Source organism: Oryctolagus cuniculus, chromosome 16, assembly GCF_051225735.1.
Source record: "Oryctolagus cuniculus isolate XC-2025 breed Fujian yellow rabbit chromosome 16, ASM5122573v1, whole genome shotgun sequence".
Classification (NCBI taxonomy): Eukaryota; Metazoa; Chordata; class Mammalia; order Lagomorpha; family Leporidae; genus Oryctolagus; species Oryctolagus cuniculus.
The window spans coordinates 1,573,415-1,588,415 of NC_142882.1; the positions used below are offsets into that span (position 1 = coordinate 1,573,415).

The following is a 15,001-nucleotide window of genomic DNA, read 5'->3' on the forward strand; positions in this document are numbered from 1 at the left end:
CCTCACCCTTGCCGTTGTCCGACGTGGCGTCCTTGGCTTTGCGGTTTTGGCTGGGAGACTTCTCGTTCTCCTGGGACAGGGGCGGAGGTGCCGCGTGAAGGCCCCGCCCCTCGGCTCCGGCCCCGCCCAGGCCCGCCTCCCTGCGCTCCGGCCCCCCCCTCACGTTGATGCGGTGGAAGTTCACGCTCCAGTTGGCCCCCGCCCGCGAGGGGATGAAGCGGTCGCCGTGCTTGCTGGGAGAGGACACCGGGGAGTTGGCGGGGGTCAGCGTCCGCCGCAGCTCCGAGACCTGCACGGTGGGGCCGAGGCCGTTCAACCCTGGGACCCCGGCCCCCGCCCCCCGGACCCCGCATGGAGGAGGGGCGGGGCCTGTGCATCCCTGGGACCCCGCCCCCCGGCCCGCATTGGGGCAGCAGGTGGAGCCCTCGGCAAATGCAGGGGCTGAGGCCGAGGGGAGCCCAAGCCGGCGCGAGCCCACTCCCCACCCAGAGCAGCCCGGGGGTCCGCCCTGCACCTCCCACTGCAGCAGGAGGGGCGGCCAGCGCTGTGGGTAAAGGCCGCCCACAGCGGCGCCATCCCACAGGGGCGCCGGTTCGATCCCGGCTGCTCTACTCCCCACCCGGCTCCCTGCTAAGGCGCCTGCGTGGGAGACCCGGGTGGAGCGCCCGGCTTCAGATCGGGACGCCCCAGCTGCTGCGGCCATGTGGGGAGTGACCCAGCGATGGAGACCTCCCTCTCTAATTCTGCCTTTCAAACAAACACATACATAAATAAACCTTGAAAACCCAAGAAGCCAACCGGGCGTCGCTGGGTAGGCACAGGCGCCGGTGGTCGCCCTGGAGCAGGGAGACGGGGAGTGCAGCCCCGCCCACGCCAGGCCCCGCCCCTCTGCCCCGCCCCCGCCTCCATCCCTGCAGGCTAAGCTGCCCCGGGCGGGACCCTAGAAAGCGCAGGTTGGCTCTTGGGCCACGCCCCTCGCTGCCCTGTGTCCGCCTGGCCCAGCCAAGGCCACCCTGGCCCCCACGGGCCGCAGGGGCGGTCCGTGGACCACGCACTGCTCCTCTCCGGCTGCTCTGCCTCGCCCAGCAACCCTCAGGGCCCCCCCCCCCCCCCGTGCGGCTGGTCGCGGGCGGGCCCGGCCGGGGGCGGGGCCAGGCGGGGCGGGGCCAGGCGGGGCGGGGACTCACGCAGGGCACCGTGTTCTCTTTCTGTACGAGGATCTGCCGCAGCAGGCGCCGCTCGTAGTCCTGGTCCATGGCGGGCGGGGCGCGGCCCGCGGGCCCCAGCTGACCTGGGGGAGGGAGGGGGCGAGGTCAGCACTGGGAAGGAGGGGGCAGCCAGAGACAGCCGGGGGTGGCCGGGCCGCTCTGCATCCCCTGCAGGGAGCCCCGGCTACAGGCCAGACCCCGAGGGAGGGGCCCGGGGTCAGCGCCGGAGCCGGCTGCTGGCACGCAGGGGTCAGGGGTCCACTCTGACCACCACACGCTCACCCCCAGCCTAGGTGGCAGGAGGGGCCCGGGGGGTTCAGAGGGAGTTATCGACCAGGCAGTCAGCAGCCCCGCCTCGGGCCAGACTCCGCCGTCTGCACCGGTGTGGGGACCGGAGGGTGGCGCGGCCAGTGGCCTGGCCCGGAGTGCCCTGGGCAGCTCCGCACACGACGCTCCTGGCCACAGCTTCTCGACTGGCTGCCCCGCCCCCCAGGGCCATCACTGTCCCCGGGCACCCCCGGCCGGTCCTGGGCCTGAGCCCCCAGGCGCGGCCCAGGGCTGGTGACAGAAGACCCACAAAGGGGCAAAGCTCAGCGCAGGTGCTGGTCGGTGCGGACGCCCGCGGCCCCCCGCGGCCCCTGTCCCCACAGCCCGCCCACAGCAGCCACCAGGGGGCGCCGTCGACACAGCCGCAGGGGACGACCCGCAGAGCATGCGCAGTGGCCGGGTCCCTGGCCAGCCCTCGGCCCGGGTCAGGGATGCGCAGTCAGCGACCTCCGGGTCCGGGCGCGGCGGGCGGGGCTCCTCTCCGGGCCACATCCACTGCCTCCCCCCACCCCGCACACGCTGCCATCGCCAGGCGGTGGCCGGCCCCAGGAGCCGCAGGGCTCGCAAGGGCCCACGGGGAGCACCGCAGGTCCCCACTGAAGAGCGCGGAGCCCACCGCCGGGGCCAGGGTTCGAGTCCAGCTGCCCACTGACGCAGACCCTGGAGGCGGCCGCGCGGGCTCAGGGTGCCTGGGTCCCTGCACCCACGCAGAGCCCTGGGCAGAGCGCGCGGCTGCGGGGTTCACACTGCTGTCGCAGGCACCCGTGGGGGTGGGGGAGCGGTGGCGTCTCCCGCCCGACGGTGACAGCAGCGGACGCACACACGGGCACCGGGAGCCGGCGAGGCCTCCGCAAGACGGTGAGGGCAGCCCCTTCCCCGGCCGGGCACTGTGCGCTGCTGGGACGGGCGCCACGCGAGAAACACACGCACACACAGACACACGCACTAACACGTGCACACAGTGACACACGTGTGCACACGCACAGAAACACGCAGACACGAACACATGCACACACAGACACACGAACACACACAGACACGCGTGTGCACACGCACAGAAACACACACACAGACACACGAACACGTGCACACACAGACACACGTGTGCACACGCACAGAAACACACGCACACACAGACACACGAACACGTGCACACACACGTGTGCACAAGCACAGAAACGCAGACACACGAACACGTGCACATACAGACACACACTAACACATACTAACACGTGCACATACATACACTAACACGCACACACACGTGCGCACACCACACTGACACACATGCAGATAAGTGTGCACATGCGCACACCCACACACGCACTAACACACACACGCACGGACACACGTGCACACACACAGACACATACTAACACATACTAACACGCGCACATACATACACTAACACACGCACACACGTGCGCACACCACACTGACACACATGCAGATAAGTGTGCACATGCGCACACCCACACACGCACTAACACACGTGCACACACTGACACACGTGCGCACACACAAGCACGCGCGCCCCCGCAGGAGCCGGAGCTGCGGCGGCGCCCACCCACACAGGCAGCCGCTCCAGAGCGGGAGACGAGGCGCTGGGACATTTCTAGGAACTCCCTGGAAAGCGGCGCTGGGGGAGGGGCTGTGCCCAGCGAGCGCTCCTGGGGGCACGGGGGCGCGCTGGGGGAGGGGCTGTGCCCAGCGAGCGCTCCTGGGGGCACGGGGGCGCGCTGGGGGAGGGGCTGTGCCCAGCGAGCGTTCCTGGGGGCACGGGGGCGCGCTGGGGGAGGGGCTGTGCCCAGTGAGCGTTCCTGGGGGCACGGGGGCGCGCTGGGGGAGGGGCTGTGCCCAGTGAGCGTTCCTGGGGGCACGGGGGCGCGCTGGGGGAGGGGCTGTGCCCAGCGAGCGTTCCTGGGGGCACGGGGGCGCGCTGGGGGAGGGGCTGTGCCCAACGAGCGTTCTTGGGGGGCACGGGGGCGGAGCAGAGGTGGCCCCAGGGAGGACGCCGAGCCCGGCTGCCCGTCACTTCTAGACTAGAACCAAGGACCCCAGCCGGTGTGTGCCGCAGCAGGTGGAGCCAGCGCTGCAGGCGGCATCCCACACGGGTGCTGGTTTGAGTCCCGGCTGCTCCACGTCCCATCCAGCTCTCTGCTGGGGCCTGGGAGAGCAGAAGATGACCCAAGTGCTTGGGCCTGCACCCCATGTGAGACCAGGAGAAGCACCTGGCTCCTGGCTTTGGATCGGCCCAGCGCCGGCCGCGGCGGCCATTGGAGGGTGAACCAACAGAAGGAAGACCTTTCTCTCTGTCTCTCTCTCACTGTCTAACTCTGCCTGTCAAAAACCACACACACACACACACACACACACACCCCGGGCGGCAGAGATGGGCGGAATCTCGGCCCCAGCACCCAGGGGTGGGGGTACCCCGGCTGCTGTGAGAAGGGGCTCCTCTAGCAGGGGCGCAGACCAGGAGGCGGGCAGGGGCGGGGCCTTGGCCCTGGGAAGTGGGTGTGGCCAGGAGGGCAGGGCTCCCAGGGCTGGGGCTCCGCCCACCAGAGCTCCCAGGCCCAGGGCTCCGCCCACCAGGGCTCCCAGGCCCAGGGCTCCGCCCACCAGGGCTCCTAGGCCCAGGGCTCCGCCCACCAGGGCTCTGCCCACCAGGGCTCCCAGGCCCAGGGCTCCTAGGCCCCAGGGCTCCGCCCACCAGGGCTCCTAGGCCCCAGGGCTCCGCCCACCAGGGCTCCCAGGCCTAGGGCTCCGCCCACCAGGGCTCCCAGGCCCAGGGCTCCGCCCACCAGGGCTCCTAGGCCCCAGGGCTCCGCCCACCAGGGCTCCCAGGCCCAGGGCTCCGCCCACCAGGGCTCCCAGGGCTGGGGAGCCGGGTCCAGACCGCTCAGGGACCTCGCAGAATCAGCAGCCCGACTGGGCTGCACTTGGCGAATGTCAAGTGGCCTACAGGGCAGGGCCGGGCCAGGACGGGGCTGCACCCGGGGAGGGGGGACTTCCCCGCCCCGCCTGCCCCCCGCGGCCCTCTGGGGGTAACCCCGAGGTCCGCAAGGCACGGTTGGCCACTCGGGGACACTGGCGGCTCCCACACCCCGGGCTGCGCCCTGCCCAGCGTCCACAGCGCCCGGGGAAGCCCCGCGCCCCCTGCGGCATGGGGACCTTTCACTGTAGGCCTCCCACCAAGTGGCGGGTGCAGAGGTCGCGCCCTGGCCCAGGGCTGGCCCGTCCCACCAGGGGACGCTTGTCCCAGGGCCCCAGGGGGCACAGGGCGCCAGCCGCGCTCTCCGCCACCCGGCCTTGCCCGAGGCAGCACACCCTGGCTCTCCGGAGTCCTCCCGGCCCCGCTCACCCGGAAAAACTGGTCCCGGCGGCTCTCCCAGGCACCGGCGGAGCCGGGCCTCCCAGGGCCATGGGCAGGCGCCCTCCCTGCCCACTCCCGGGCGGGCGAGGTGCTGGCTGGCACCAGGGCGACCCCGCGCGGGAAGGCGGAGCCAGGACAGGCCCTGCGCTGGGGGCCGGCGCCAGGGCACACAGCCCCCCCCCCGAATCTCTGCCCGGCTGACCACCGGCTGCCCACTGCCTGGGGCGGGGGGCGGGAGAGAAGCGCTCTCCCCTGAGGGCGCCCAGGCCCAGGAAAGGCGGGGGCGGCGGGAGGCCGTGGTCAGCACGTGGCCGCCCCTCCACGCGGGGCCACCTCAGCCAGCTTCGCGCCCACCCGCTTCCCACCCGGCCTGGCCCCTCCTGCCCATCACCACGGACCTGGGGGCCCGGCCTCAGCCCACAAGACCTCCGCCCGGGCCAGGAGGGGCCCCAGGCAGCCTCTCCCCCAGGCGCGGCCTCTGCTGGGCTCCCTGGGAGAGGGGAGGGGCCGGAGACCCAGGGCTGTGCCCAGGGCTGGGGGGCAGGGGCTGGCCAGAGGCACCAGGAGCAGGCCCTCCCTCGGGGGAGGCCGGCAGCCACCAGCGGCACACAAGGCTCCCTCATTCATTCATTCATTCATTCAGCCTTGCCCAGGCCGCCGGGGGCACTCTGGGTCGCGCAGCCCCCTCCTCACTGTGGCCACTGCGGGCACAGAGCGAGGTCCCGCGGCGCCCCTCCCGCCTGCCGCCCCCAGCCCGACCGAGCCCGGGCCAAACCGCACCTGGCCACCAACACTCAGGGCACAGAGCCGCCTCTGCCCACGCAGGCCGAGGGAGAGGAGGGGAGGCGCGCGGCGGAGCAGCACGCAGCCCCAAACACGGACGACGCGCGGGCGTGGAGCAGGTGACCCCCGCAGCTGAGGGGTCAGAGGTCGCCAGGGGCTGCGGGGACCCGGCTTCCACGGGGCGCTGGGAACACGCAGCTCCACGCACACGCCGCAGGGCACCACGGGACGCCGCAGGCGGGGAGTGGGCCCCACACTCCAGCATCCCCCCCAGGGCCGCGCGGGGCGGGAACGCCCCTGTGCCTGACCCCCGTCCCGCAGGGCGCCCACGGGAGACAGCAAGGAGCGAGCGCCCCGCCCCGCGGCCCCCAGTGTGCTGGGCCCTGCAGGGTGCAGGGGGGGCGGCCCCAACCCCACCTGCTCCAGGCCGGCTGCACCCCCCGCTGACAGCCACCAACGTCCCAGACACGGCCCAGTGCCCGGGGCCAAACCTCCCGCGGCTGCACCTGCCCAGGCCACAACCGCTCGGGCCTCGCAGACCCGGAAGTCCCGGCGCGCAGCGGCCCCGGGGCCGCCCGGCTCTACCTGTGCCCACCTCGGGGCACTGCGCCCCCAGCCCCAGCGCCAGTCCCCAGCCCCATCCCAACTCCAGCCCCAACCCAACTCCAGCCCCAGCCCCCAAGTCCCCAAGCCCTAGCCCCTAGCCCTCAGCCCAGCCCCAGGACCCCTAGCCCCCAGCACAACCCCAGCCCCAGCACCCCTAGCCCCCAGCCCTAACCCAGCCCCAGGACCCCTAGCCCCAGCGCCAGCGCCAGCCCCTAGCACAGCACCAACCCAGCCCCAGCCCCTAGCCCCCAGCCCCCAGCCCCTAGTCCCCAATCCAGCCCCCAGCCCCTAGTCCCCAATCCAGCCCCTAGCCCCAGCCCCAGCCCCAGCCCCTAGCCCCCAATCCAGCCCCAGGACCCCTAGCCCCCAATCCAGCCCCTAGCCCCCAGTCCAACCCCCGCCGCCCCGACTCTACCCGGGAGGTCGCCCCGCACCGCCCGGCCCCTCCGTCCCTAACAGAGGCCGGCACCGCACCGGGAGACCCCAGGCGGCTGTCACTGGGCGCACACAGGAGACCACTGCGGGACCGACCCGAGGGGCCCTTCCGCCCAGCCCCCGCCCCACCGGGCCGCCCCTGCGGCTAGGGGTGCACTGGGGAGGGGGCTGCCCCTGCCAGAGGCCTGGGGTCGCGGCCGGCGGAGGGGGTGCGGACACCGCCCCCCCCCCCGCAGCTGGATGGAGCGGGCCGGCTCTAGGCGACCGGCGCAGCGGACACCTGGGGCAGGTGTGACAGGTGGGGGCCCGGCGCGGGGGGGGCCCGGCTCGCTCGGGGGGGGGGACCGGTCCCGGGGCGCAGGGCCCGGCTGACGCTGCAGCAGGACAACGGGGGCCGGCCGCGGGGGTCGGGGCGGGGGTCCCGCCGCGCGGCCCGCGAGTCGGGGCTGGGGGCGCACGGCGCAGGGGTGCTGAGGTCGCCGGCGCTCGCTCAGCCTGGGCGGCGGCACTCAGCGGGGCTGGGGGCTCCCGGAGGGGCCCGGGCCGCCGGCGGAGTCCCCGGGGGTCGCGGCCGAGCCCCCCGCGCCTCGGGCCCGGGGGGCGGGTCCCCCACCGCGGCCGCCTCACCTGGCTCAGTCCCGCCGCTCGCTGGCTGCCGCCGGCCCCGCCTCTCCCGTCGCCGCGCCGCACCTGCCTCCGGCCCCCGCAGCTCCGCCAGGCCCCGCGTCGGCCCCGCTGACGGGACCCCGGCTTCCGCGGTGCCTAATATGGCGGCGGTCGCTGTCCGCGGCCTCCCGGCTCCCTCCCTCCGCCGCGCGCGCCCCCGCGGCCCGGCCACGCCCCCGCGTCGCCGCGCTGCGTGCCCCGGCCACGCCCCGCCCCGCCCCGGCGGCCGCCGCGCCCCGCCCGCCCCGCCCGACTGCGCCTGCGCGCGCGGGGCATCTCGGGAGGACGTGACGTCGCGGCGATTCGAATCAATACAGGAAGCGAGGCGCCACGCGTTGCCAGGGTAACCGCAGCCGGAAGCGGCTCGCCGGGGCGCGGGGCGGCGGGCGGGGGTCTCCCGAGGGCGGGCGCGGCGCGGGGTGGACCGCACACGCTCACCGCCGTGACGGGCGCAGGCGGAACCCGGCGTGCGGGGCTGCGAGCGACCGCCGTGACGTCCATTCACTCACTCATTCATTCGTCCATCCACTCATTCATTCATTCGCCGTCGCTCCTCAAGCTCGCCCCGGGCGCTGCAGCACAAAGCAGGCAGGGGCGGATCAAAGCCCTGCTCCAGGGCCTGGGTTCGAGCCCCGGCTGCTCCCTGCTGCGCCCTGGGGGGCCGGGCTCGGCCTGCACCTGCGTGGGCCTGGGGGGCTGGGGGACCGCGCCTGCACCTGCGTGGGCCTGGGGGGCTGGGGGGCCGCACCCCCACCTGCGTGGGACTGGGGGGCCGGACTCGGCCTGCACCTGCGTGGGCCTGGGGGGCTGGGGGGCCGGGCTCGGCCTGCACCTGCGTGGGCCTGGGGGACTCGGGGGCAGCGCCCGCACCTGCGTGGGCCTGGGGGGCTGTGGCTCAGCCTGCACCTGCTGGGGCATGGGTGCTGGGGGGCCCCCGGCTCGGCCCACACCTGCTGGGGCCTGGAGGGCTGGGGGGCCGCGCCTGCACCTGCGTGGGCCTGGGGGGCTAGGGGCCGCGGCTCGGCCGGCACCCGCGTGGGAGCCCGGGGGCAGCTCCCGGCTCCTGACTCCAGCCTGGCCGGGCCCGGCTGTGGGCGCCATGCGGGAGTGACCCAGCGGACGGGAGGCCTCTCTCTAACCTCATTTCAAATGCGTAAAGAAACACAGAAATGCAGACGCGGAGCTGAGTCCAGGATCTGACCTTGAGCTCTCAGGAACACGCGCAAAGGGGCAGCGACGCGGGGTCCAGGCGCCGGCCACTGACCCCACAGCCTCTGGGAGACAGCCGTGGCCGCAACAGAGCCAGAGCCGGGGTGTGGGCCACGGGGGCGTGGCTGAGGTCAGCGGGGGCCACGGGGGGTGGGGCTGTGGTCAGCGGTGCCCCACGGGGGGCGGGGCTGAGGCCAGCAGGGTCCACTGGGACGGGGCTGCGGCCAGCGGGGGCCACGGGAGGCGGGGCTGAGGTCAGCGGGGTCCACGGGGGCCGGGGATGCGGTGCAGGGTCTTTGAGTCCCGCCGCTGCCCTCCGGGGCCGGCGCCCTGCTATGCGCCTGGGGAGACCGCGGGTGGCGCCCCGAGTGCAGGAGCCTCCGGCCCCGCCCGGCTCGGCCATGGCTGCTGTGGCCGTCTGGGGAGTGACCCAGAGGATGGAAGGGCTCAATTCTGCTAAAAAAAAAAAAAAAAAAAAAAAAAAGCAAAAGACCCCCAGGAGACCCCCAGCCCAGGCAGTTGGCGCCCGGGGCTAGGGGAGGTGGGGGTGCTGGTGGGGCTGGGAGTGGTGGGGGTGCTGACGGGGCTGGGGGGAGGTGGGGGTGCTGACGGGGCTGGGAGTGGTGGGGGTGCTGACCGGGGCTGGGGGGGAGGTGGGGGTGCTGACCGGGGCTGGGGGGGAGGTGGGGGTGCTGACGGGGCTGGGGGGAGCTCTCATGTCGACGTGGGGATGGTCGCGCGACTCCTGTGGTTTACATCTCAATAAAGCAGTAGTAAAAGAATACTTTTTTTTTAAGGTTTATTTGGTGTCCTGGCCGGGAGCCCCGGAAGGTCTCTCACCCGCGTGCGGCTGAATTCCCAAGAAAACGCCCCCCCCCGTGCACAGCGGGGGGGCCCTACCACGCCCCCACCCCCTACCCGAGCCCCGGGCCCTGCACCTGCGTGGAAGCCCCGATGGAGCTCCGGGCTCCTGGCTTCGGCCTGGCCCAGCCCTGGCTGCTGTGGTCACCTGGGGAGTGACCCAGTGGACAGAACCCCCCCACTCTGCCTTTCAAATAAACAAAATAACCTTGAAAGCCAGATGGCAGAGGCATTTTGAGCAGTGGTCCCCGCCTGGAAGGCAGGGGCCGGGGCCCCGGGAGGCGGGGACCCCCGCACTTGGGCCGCCCCATGCCTCCCGGGTGCGCATGCGCCAGGAGCTGAGCCCCGGGTGGGGGGACCCCAGGGGCTTCCCAACGCCCGCCCCTGGCTGTGACTGACAGCCGGGAACCGTCCATGGGCGGGGGGCTTGGCCCACATGCACCTACCAGGGGCCCGGCCGGGTGCACGGGGGCCACGGGCAAGAGCGGCCGGAGCTGGGCCCAGGGCAGGTGTCCCCCGGTTCTGCGGGGCCTGGAGGCCCGGTTCCGGGTGTCCTGCCTGGCTTTCGGGGGTCCCCGAGTCGGCCTCCTGCAGCTCCGGCCCCCAGGGAGAGCCGTGCGGCTGGGGGTCCCTGGGGCGGGGGTCCCCAGGAGCATCAGCCTCAGCCGGAAGCCGCGGTCACTAGCCCCCTCATTTATTTAAAAGGCAGCGTTGGAGACACGGGGCTCGCCCACCCGTGGTCCGCTCCCTGGGGGCTGGTCCGCTCCTTGGGGGCCCACCCACCTGTGGTCCGCCCCCTGGCTGGAGCCCGGAGCCGGGGGCCCCATCCGCGCCTCCCACGCAGGTGCAGGGCCCAGCGCCCGGCGCATGCTCCGCTCCTCCAGGGCTCCGCCGGGCACTGGCGCGGGACGCGGGGACACAGGCAAGGGCTCAGCTCCCCGCAAACTGACCTCTTGGCATTCTCAGGTTTTGCGTTAATTTCCCTCAATTCTTGAAAAAGAGCCGCGGCCGGCGCAGTGTCCGAGCAGCGCCGCCATCCCGTAGGGCACAAGGTCGAGGCCCGGCCGCTCCACTGCGATCCAGCGCCCTGCTGATGGCCCGAGTGCGTGGCCCCCTGGAAGCGCGTGGGAGCCCCGGGAGGAGCTCCTGGCTCCGGCCAGGCCCAGCCCCGCCAGGCGGCCATCTGGGGAGTGACCAGCGGATGAAGACCTCTCTCCCCGTCTCTAACCCTGCCTCTCAAACGCCTGCAACATCCGGGACTGCGCCCATAAAAGCAAGGGGCCGGGAACTCCAGGGGGTCTCCCATGTGGGTGCGGGGCCCAGGCCGGGGGGGTCACTGCCGCCCCCCGCAATCGGGGTGGGGGTCTGCGCGCAGTGCCGGCACCAAGCCTCATCTTAGGGTCTGCACGGTCCGGGCCATCCGCCATGGCGGTGACCACGGGCTCCTCCGAAAGGCCCTGGACCTAAAGACCTCCGCGGACTGGCCAGGGTCCTGCTGCACCCCGCAAACCCCATGGTTCGGCTCGCCCGTCCCGCAGGTGGACGCCACTGGCCACGCCCCGGGCCTGGCCACGCCCCGGGCCTGGCCACGCCCCGGGCCTGGCCACGCCCCGGGACGCCGCGCATGCTCCGTCGCAGGCCGCGCCCGCCAGCCTTGCGGCTGAGTGGGCGAAACCATGAGCGGCGGGGAGGACGCGCAAAGCCTGCTTCCGGGGACGGGGCCCACGTAGCCCTGCCGCTGCTGGGGGACGAGTCCCGAACTGTGCTGCTGTGGCGGCTCGAGTGCCGCCCTTGTTGGCGAGTCAGGCTTCCGGGCCCTCCCCCTCCGCGGGGTCCTTTGACTCGGTTCCCCCCCCGGGGGGAGCATTGGTGCCGCCCGCCCCGGTCACGTGCGCGGAAGATGGCGACCTCCGGAGCTGGCTGTTAGCGCCGCGGCCGGAGGAGGTGCGGGCCGCCGGGGTCTGCGTCTCGCGGGCCGGGGCGGGGGTCGCAACGGCGGGGAGCGCGCGTGGGGCTTGGGCGTGAGAGCGGGCACGGGACGGCGCCCGAGGGGCCCTCGTCGGCTGGGGGTTGGGGGCCCCCGAGGGCCGGCCATCTTCCCTCCGGGCGCTGGCGAGTCCGGGGCCCGGACTGGAGGGGCCGTGGGTGCCTGGGTCCGGTGCGGGGCGGCCCCTTTCCAGGGGGGAGTGGGCTTCCTGGGGCCGCGGCCGGTGTGTAGCGTGGGGAGGGCCGTGAGCCCGGCTCGGAGGCGGCTGCGTGTCCCAGCGTGCGCTTCGCAGGTTGCTGGCGCCGGAGCTGGGGCTCGAACCCAGACGTGGTCGGGAGGAGAGCGGTGGGCGTCCCCGGCCGCGTCCGCGCCCTGCTCCCCTCCCCCGGGGGGCTGAGTCCCGGGCAGGCGGCAGCGGACTGCTCGTAGCGGCCGGCGCAGGGGAAGCCACAGGCCATCAGGGAAGGGAGAGGCCGGGAGGATGGAGCCTGGCGGAGGCGCAGCCGTGGGTGGGCGAGGGCGCCTCCAACCCGGCTCTCGTGCCCCGCCCCCAGACCTCGCCGGGGCCGCGCCATGGTGACCGAGCAGGAGCTGGAGGCCATCGGGCGGACGCTGCTGGACGCGGGGCAGCCGCTGCAGGCGCGCTTCCGGGCGCTGTTCACGCTGCGCGGGCTAGGGGGCGCCGACGCCATCGCGTGGATCGCGCGGGGCTTCGCCGACGACTCGGCCCTGCTCAAGCACGAGCTGGCCTACTGCCTGGGGCAGATGCAGGACGCGCGCGCCGTGCCCGTGCTGGCCGCCGTGCTGCGCGACGCGGGCCAGGAGCCCATGGTGCGGCACGAGGCTGGTGCGTGCGGGGCGGGGCGCGGGCAGGGGCGGGCCGGGGGGCGGGGCGGGGCGGGCCGGGGCGACGCGGGCCAGGAGCCCACGGTGCCCCACGAAGCAGGTGCGGGCCGGGGCGGGCGGGCAGGGAGCCCACGGTGCCCCACGAAGCAGGTGCGGGGCAGGTGCGGGCCGGGGGCGGGGCGCGGGCCAGGAGTCCACGGTGCCCCACGAAGCAGGTGCGGGCCGGGGCGGGCCGGGGGCGGGGTCGCCGTGCTGCGCGTCGCGGGCCGGGAGCCCACGGTGCCCCACGAAACAGGTGCAGGCCTGGGGCGGGGCGGCGCCGCCCCCTGGAAGGGGGACGCGGGAGGGGGCGGGGCTGCGTGGGCTCCCGGCCACCTTGAGCTCTGGGCCGCTGCTTGCAGGCGAGGCCCTGGGGGCCATCGGCGACCCCTCGGTACTGGAGCTCCTGAAGCAGTACTCCACGGACCCCGTGACCGAGGTGAGGAGGCCCCGCCCCGCGGACGCCCGGGGGTGGGGGACGGCGGGCGACGCGCAGACCCCTAGACCGCCCGTCCCTGTCCTGGACGTGGCCGGTCGTGTCCAGGGCTCCCCGCATCCCGGCTGGGACCGCACCGCGCCTCTGACCCCTGCCCCGAGACACCCCAGCGATGGCAGACAGCTGTGGGGGCCCTCGCCCACCCAGGACCGCGCCAGGCCCTGGCGGTGATGGAGAGCTCGCCCCCCCATCATGGCGGAGAGCTGGGGCCGCTGCCCCCCGCGCCGACAGCTCGGCCCCCATCATGGCGGAGAGCTGGGGTCCCTACCCCCCATGCCGACAGCTCGGGCCCCCCCATCATGGCGGAGAGCTGGGGTCCCTACCCCCCATGCCGACAGCTCGGCCCCCCCATCATGGCGGATAGCTGGGCCCCCGCCCCCCGCGCCGACAGCTGGCCCCCCCCCGCAGGTGGCCGAGACGTGCCAGCTGGCCGTGCGGCGGCTGGAGTGGCTGCAGCAGGGCGCCGAGCCCGCGGCCGGGCCCTACCTCTCCGTGGACCCCGCGCCGCCCGCTGAGGAGCGCGACGTGGGGCGGCTGCGGGAGGCGCTGCTGGACGAGGCGAGGCCGCTCTTCGACCGCTACCGCGCCATGTTCGCCCTGCGCAACGCCGGCGGCGAGGCGGCGGCCCTGGCGCTGGCCGAGGGTGAGCGGGCGCGGGGCTCCCCGGGGAGGGCGGGGGTGGGGGTGAGGTGGGCGCGGGGCTCCCCGGGGGTGGGCGGGGGTGGGGTGGGTGCAGGGCTCCCCGGGGGTGGGGGGCGTGGTGCGGGGCTCCCCGGGGGTGGCGGAGGGACGGGCGGGGGTAGGGGGGCGCGGGACTCACACCAGCCCCCGCCCGCAGGCCTGCGCTGCCGCAGCGCCCTGCTCCGCCACGAGGTGGGCTACGTGCTGGGCCAGCTGCGGCACGAGGCGGCGGTGCCCCAGCTGGCGGCCGTCCTGGCGCGCGCGGCCGAGAACCCGATGGTGCGGCACGAGTGTGCCGAGGCCCTGGGCGCCATCGCCCAGCCCGCCTGCCTGGAGGCGCTGCGGGCGCACGCGGCGGACCCGGAGCGCGTGGTGCGGGAGAGCTGCGAGGTGGCGCTGGACCTGTACGAGCACGAGCGCGGGGCGGCCTTCCAGTACGCGGACGGGCTGGAGCGGCTGCGGGCGGGGGCGAGCTAGGCCGGCCCCGCCCCAAACCGGCCCCGCCCCGCCCCGGACCGGCCAAGCCCCGCCCCGGACCGGCCAAGCCCCGCCCCGAGGGGCCGCCCCGGACCGGCCAAGCCCCGCCCCGAGGGGCCGCCCCGGACCGGCCAAGCCCCGCCCCTAGAGGGGCCCGCCCCCAAAACGGCCAAGCCCCGCCCAGAGGGGCCGCCCGGACCGGCCAAGCCCCGCCCCGAGCACGTCTAGCTGTGTCCTGGAGCTTCCCCGCCCCCACCCCAGAGGGTCCCAGTCCTGCCCCCAGAGGGTCCCGCCCCAGACCCTTCACGCCCCGCTCCAGGCCTCGCCCCCGGAGGTTCTGGTTCTCCCGCGCCTCCCCAGGTGTAGACGCTGCTGTCCCCCTCCCAGCCCCGGACCTGTGCGTCCTGCGGCCCCCCCCCCCGGGCCTGGCACAGGGCTCCACCGTGCGAGTTCCGGGGCACGGGGCCTCGTGGGGGACACGGGGTGACCCGGGGGCCGAGGCCCAGCTTGGAGGGAAGCCGGGGCTACGGAGCTCGGGCTCCGCCCAGAATGGGCCGCAGGGGCTGGGGAGGTGGGCGCTGCTTGGACCGGTGGGGTCACGAGCGGCCGGGGTGCTGCCCACGCGGAACATTAAATTATTTTTGCGAAGTGGAGGCTCCCGTGTGTTGGGGGAATCGGACCGCCGGGTAGGGGCGGGGCGTTCGGAGCCAGCCCGCCCCCTCCCCAGCCCTGCTTCCCCAGGCTCTGTGCAGGCGGGTCGGGGACACAGCCCGGGCGCCTCTCGGGTAGAGCTGGGGCCCCGGCTGGACGCTGGCATCCCTGGGGGGAGTCTGACCCCAGGCCCCCTGCACCGGGAAGCAGCGATGATGGCCAAGGCCTTGGGCTCCGGCACCCGGTGGGGACCCCGGAGGGCCCCGGCCCTGGGCAGTTAGGGAGTGAACTGGGGGATGAGGGGTCTCCTCCTGTCCCCCTGTGTGTCTAAGAAACCCATAAATCTAGAGTAG

General features: G+C 74.4%; 2 protein-coding genes across 2 annotated transcripts in view; one reads left to right on the top strand and one right to left on the bottom strand.

Moving 5' to 3' along the window:
- Positions 1–7,560, bottom strand: part of FZR1 (fizzy and cell division cycle 20 related 1) — a 10,980-nt gene extending 3,420 nt beyond the window's left edge. The window contains exons 1-4 of the mRNA XM_070058613.2: positions 7,363–7,560; positions 1,188–1,291; positions 164–289; positions 7–70 (exon numbers count right to left, since the gene is read on the bottom strand). Of these exons, the coding sequence (XP_069914714.1) occupies positions 7–70; positions 164–289; positions 1,188–1,256 (259 nt within the window). The 5' untranslated portion in view covers positions 1,257–1,291; positions 7,363–7,560. The remainder of the gene's footprint in view (positions 1–6; positions 71–163; positions 290–1,187; positions 1,292–7,362) is intronic.
- Positions 7,561–11,184: 3,624 nt separating this feature from the next.
- Positions 11,185–14,645, top strand: DOHH (deoxyhypusine hydroxylase). Its single transcript, XM_070058619.2, has 5 exons — positions 11,185–11,415; positions 12,013–12,305; positions 12,706–12,782; positions 13,248–13,482; positions 13,678–14,645. Exons 2-5 carry the CDS (start codon positions 12,032–12,034, stop codon positions 13,995–13,997), a joined length of 906 nt encoding a protein of 301 aa, XP_069914720.1. The 5' UTR covers positions 11,185–11,415; positions 12,013–12,031; the 3' UTR covers positions 13,998–14,645.
- Positions 14,646–15,001: the final 356 nt, after the last annotated feature.

What these genes read in the sequence shown, in the direction of transcription:
- DOHH (XM_070058619.2), top strand. Translation starts at nt 12,032, where the DNA reads ATGGTGACCGAGCAGGAGCTGGAGGCCATCGGGCGGACGCTGCTGGAC. An exon ending in CCACGGACCCCGTGACCGAG is followed by an intron (nt 12,783 to 13,247) that starts GTGAGGAGGCCC and finishes CCCCCCCCGCAG; the next exon opens with GTGGCCGAGACGTGCCAGCT. An exon ending in GGCCCTGGCGCTGGCCGAGG is followed by an intron (nt 13,483 to 13,677) that starts GTGAGCGGGCGC and finishes CCCCGCCCGCAG; the next exon opens with GCCTGCGCTGCCGCAGCGCC.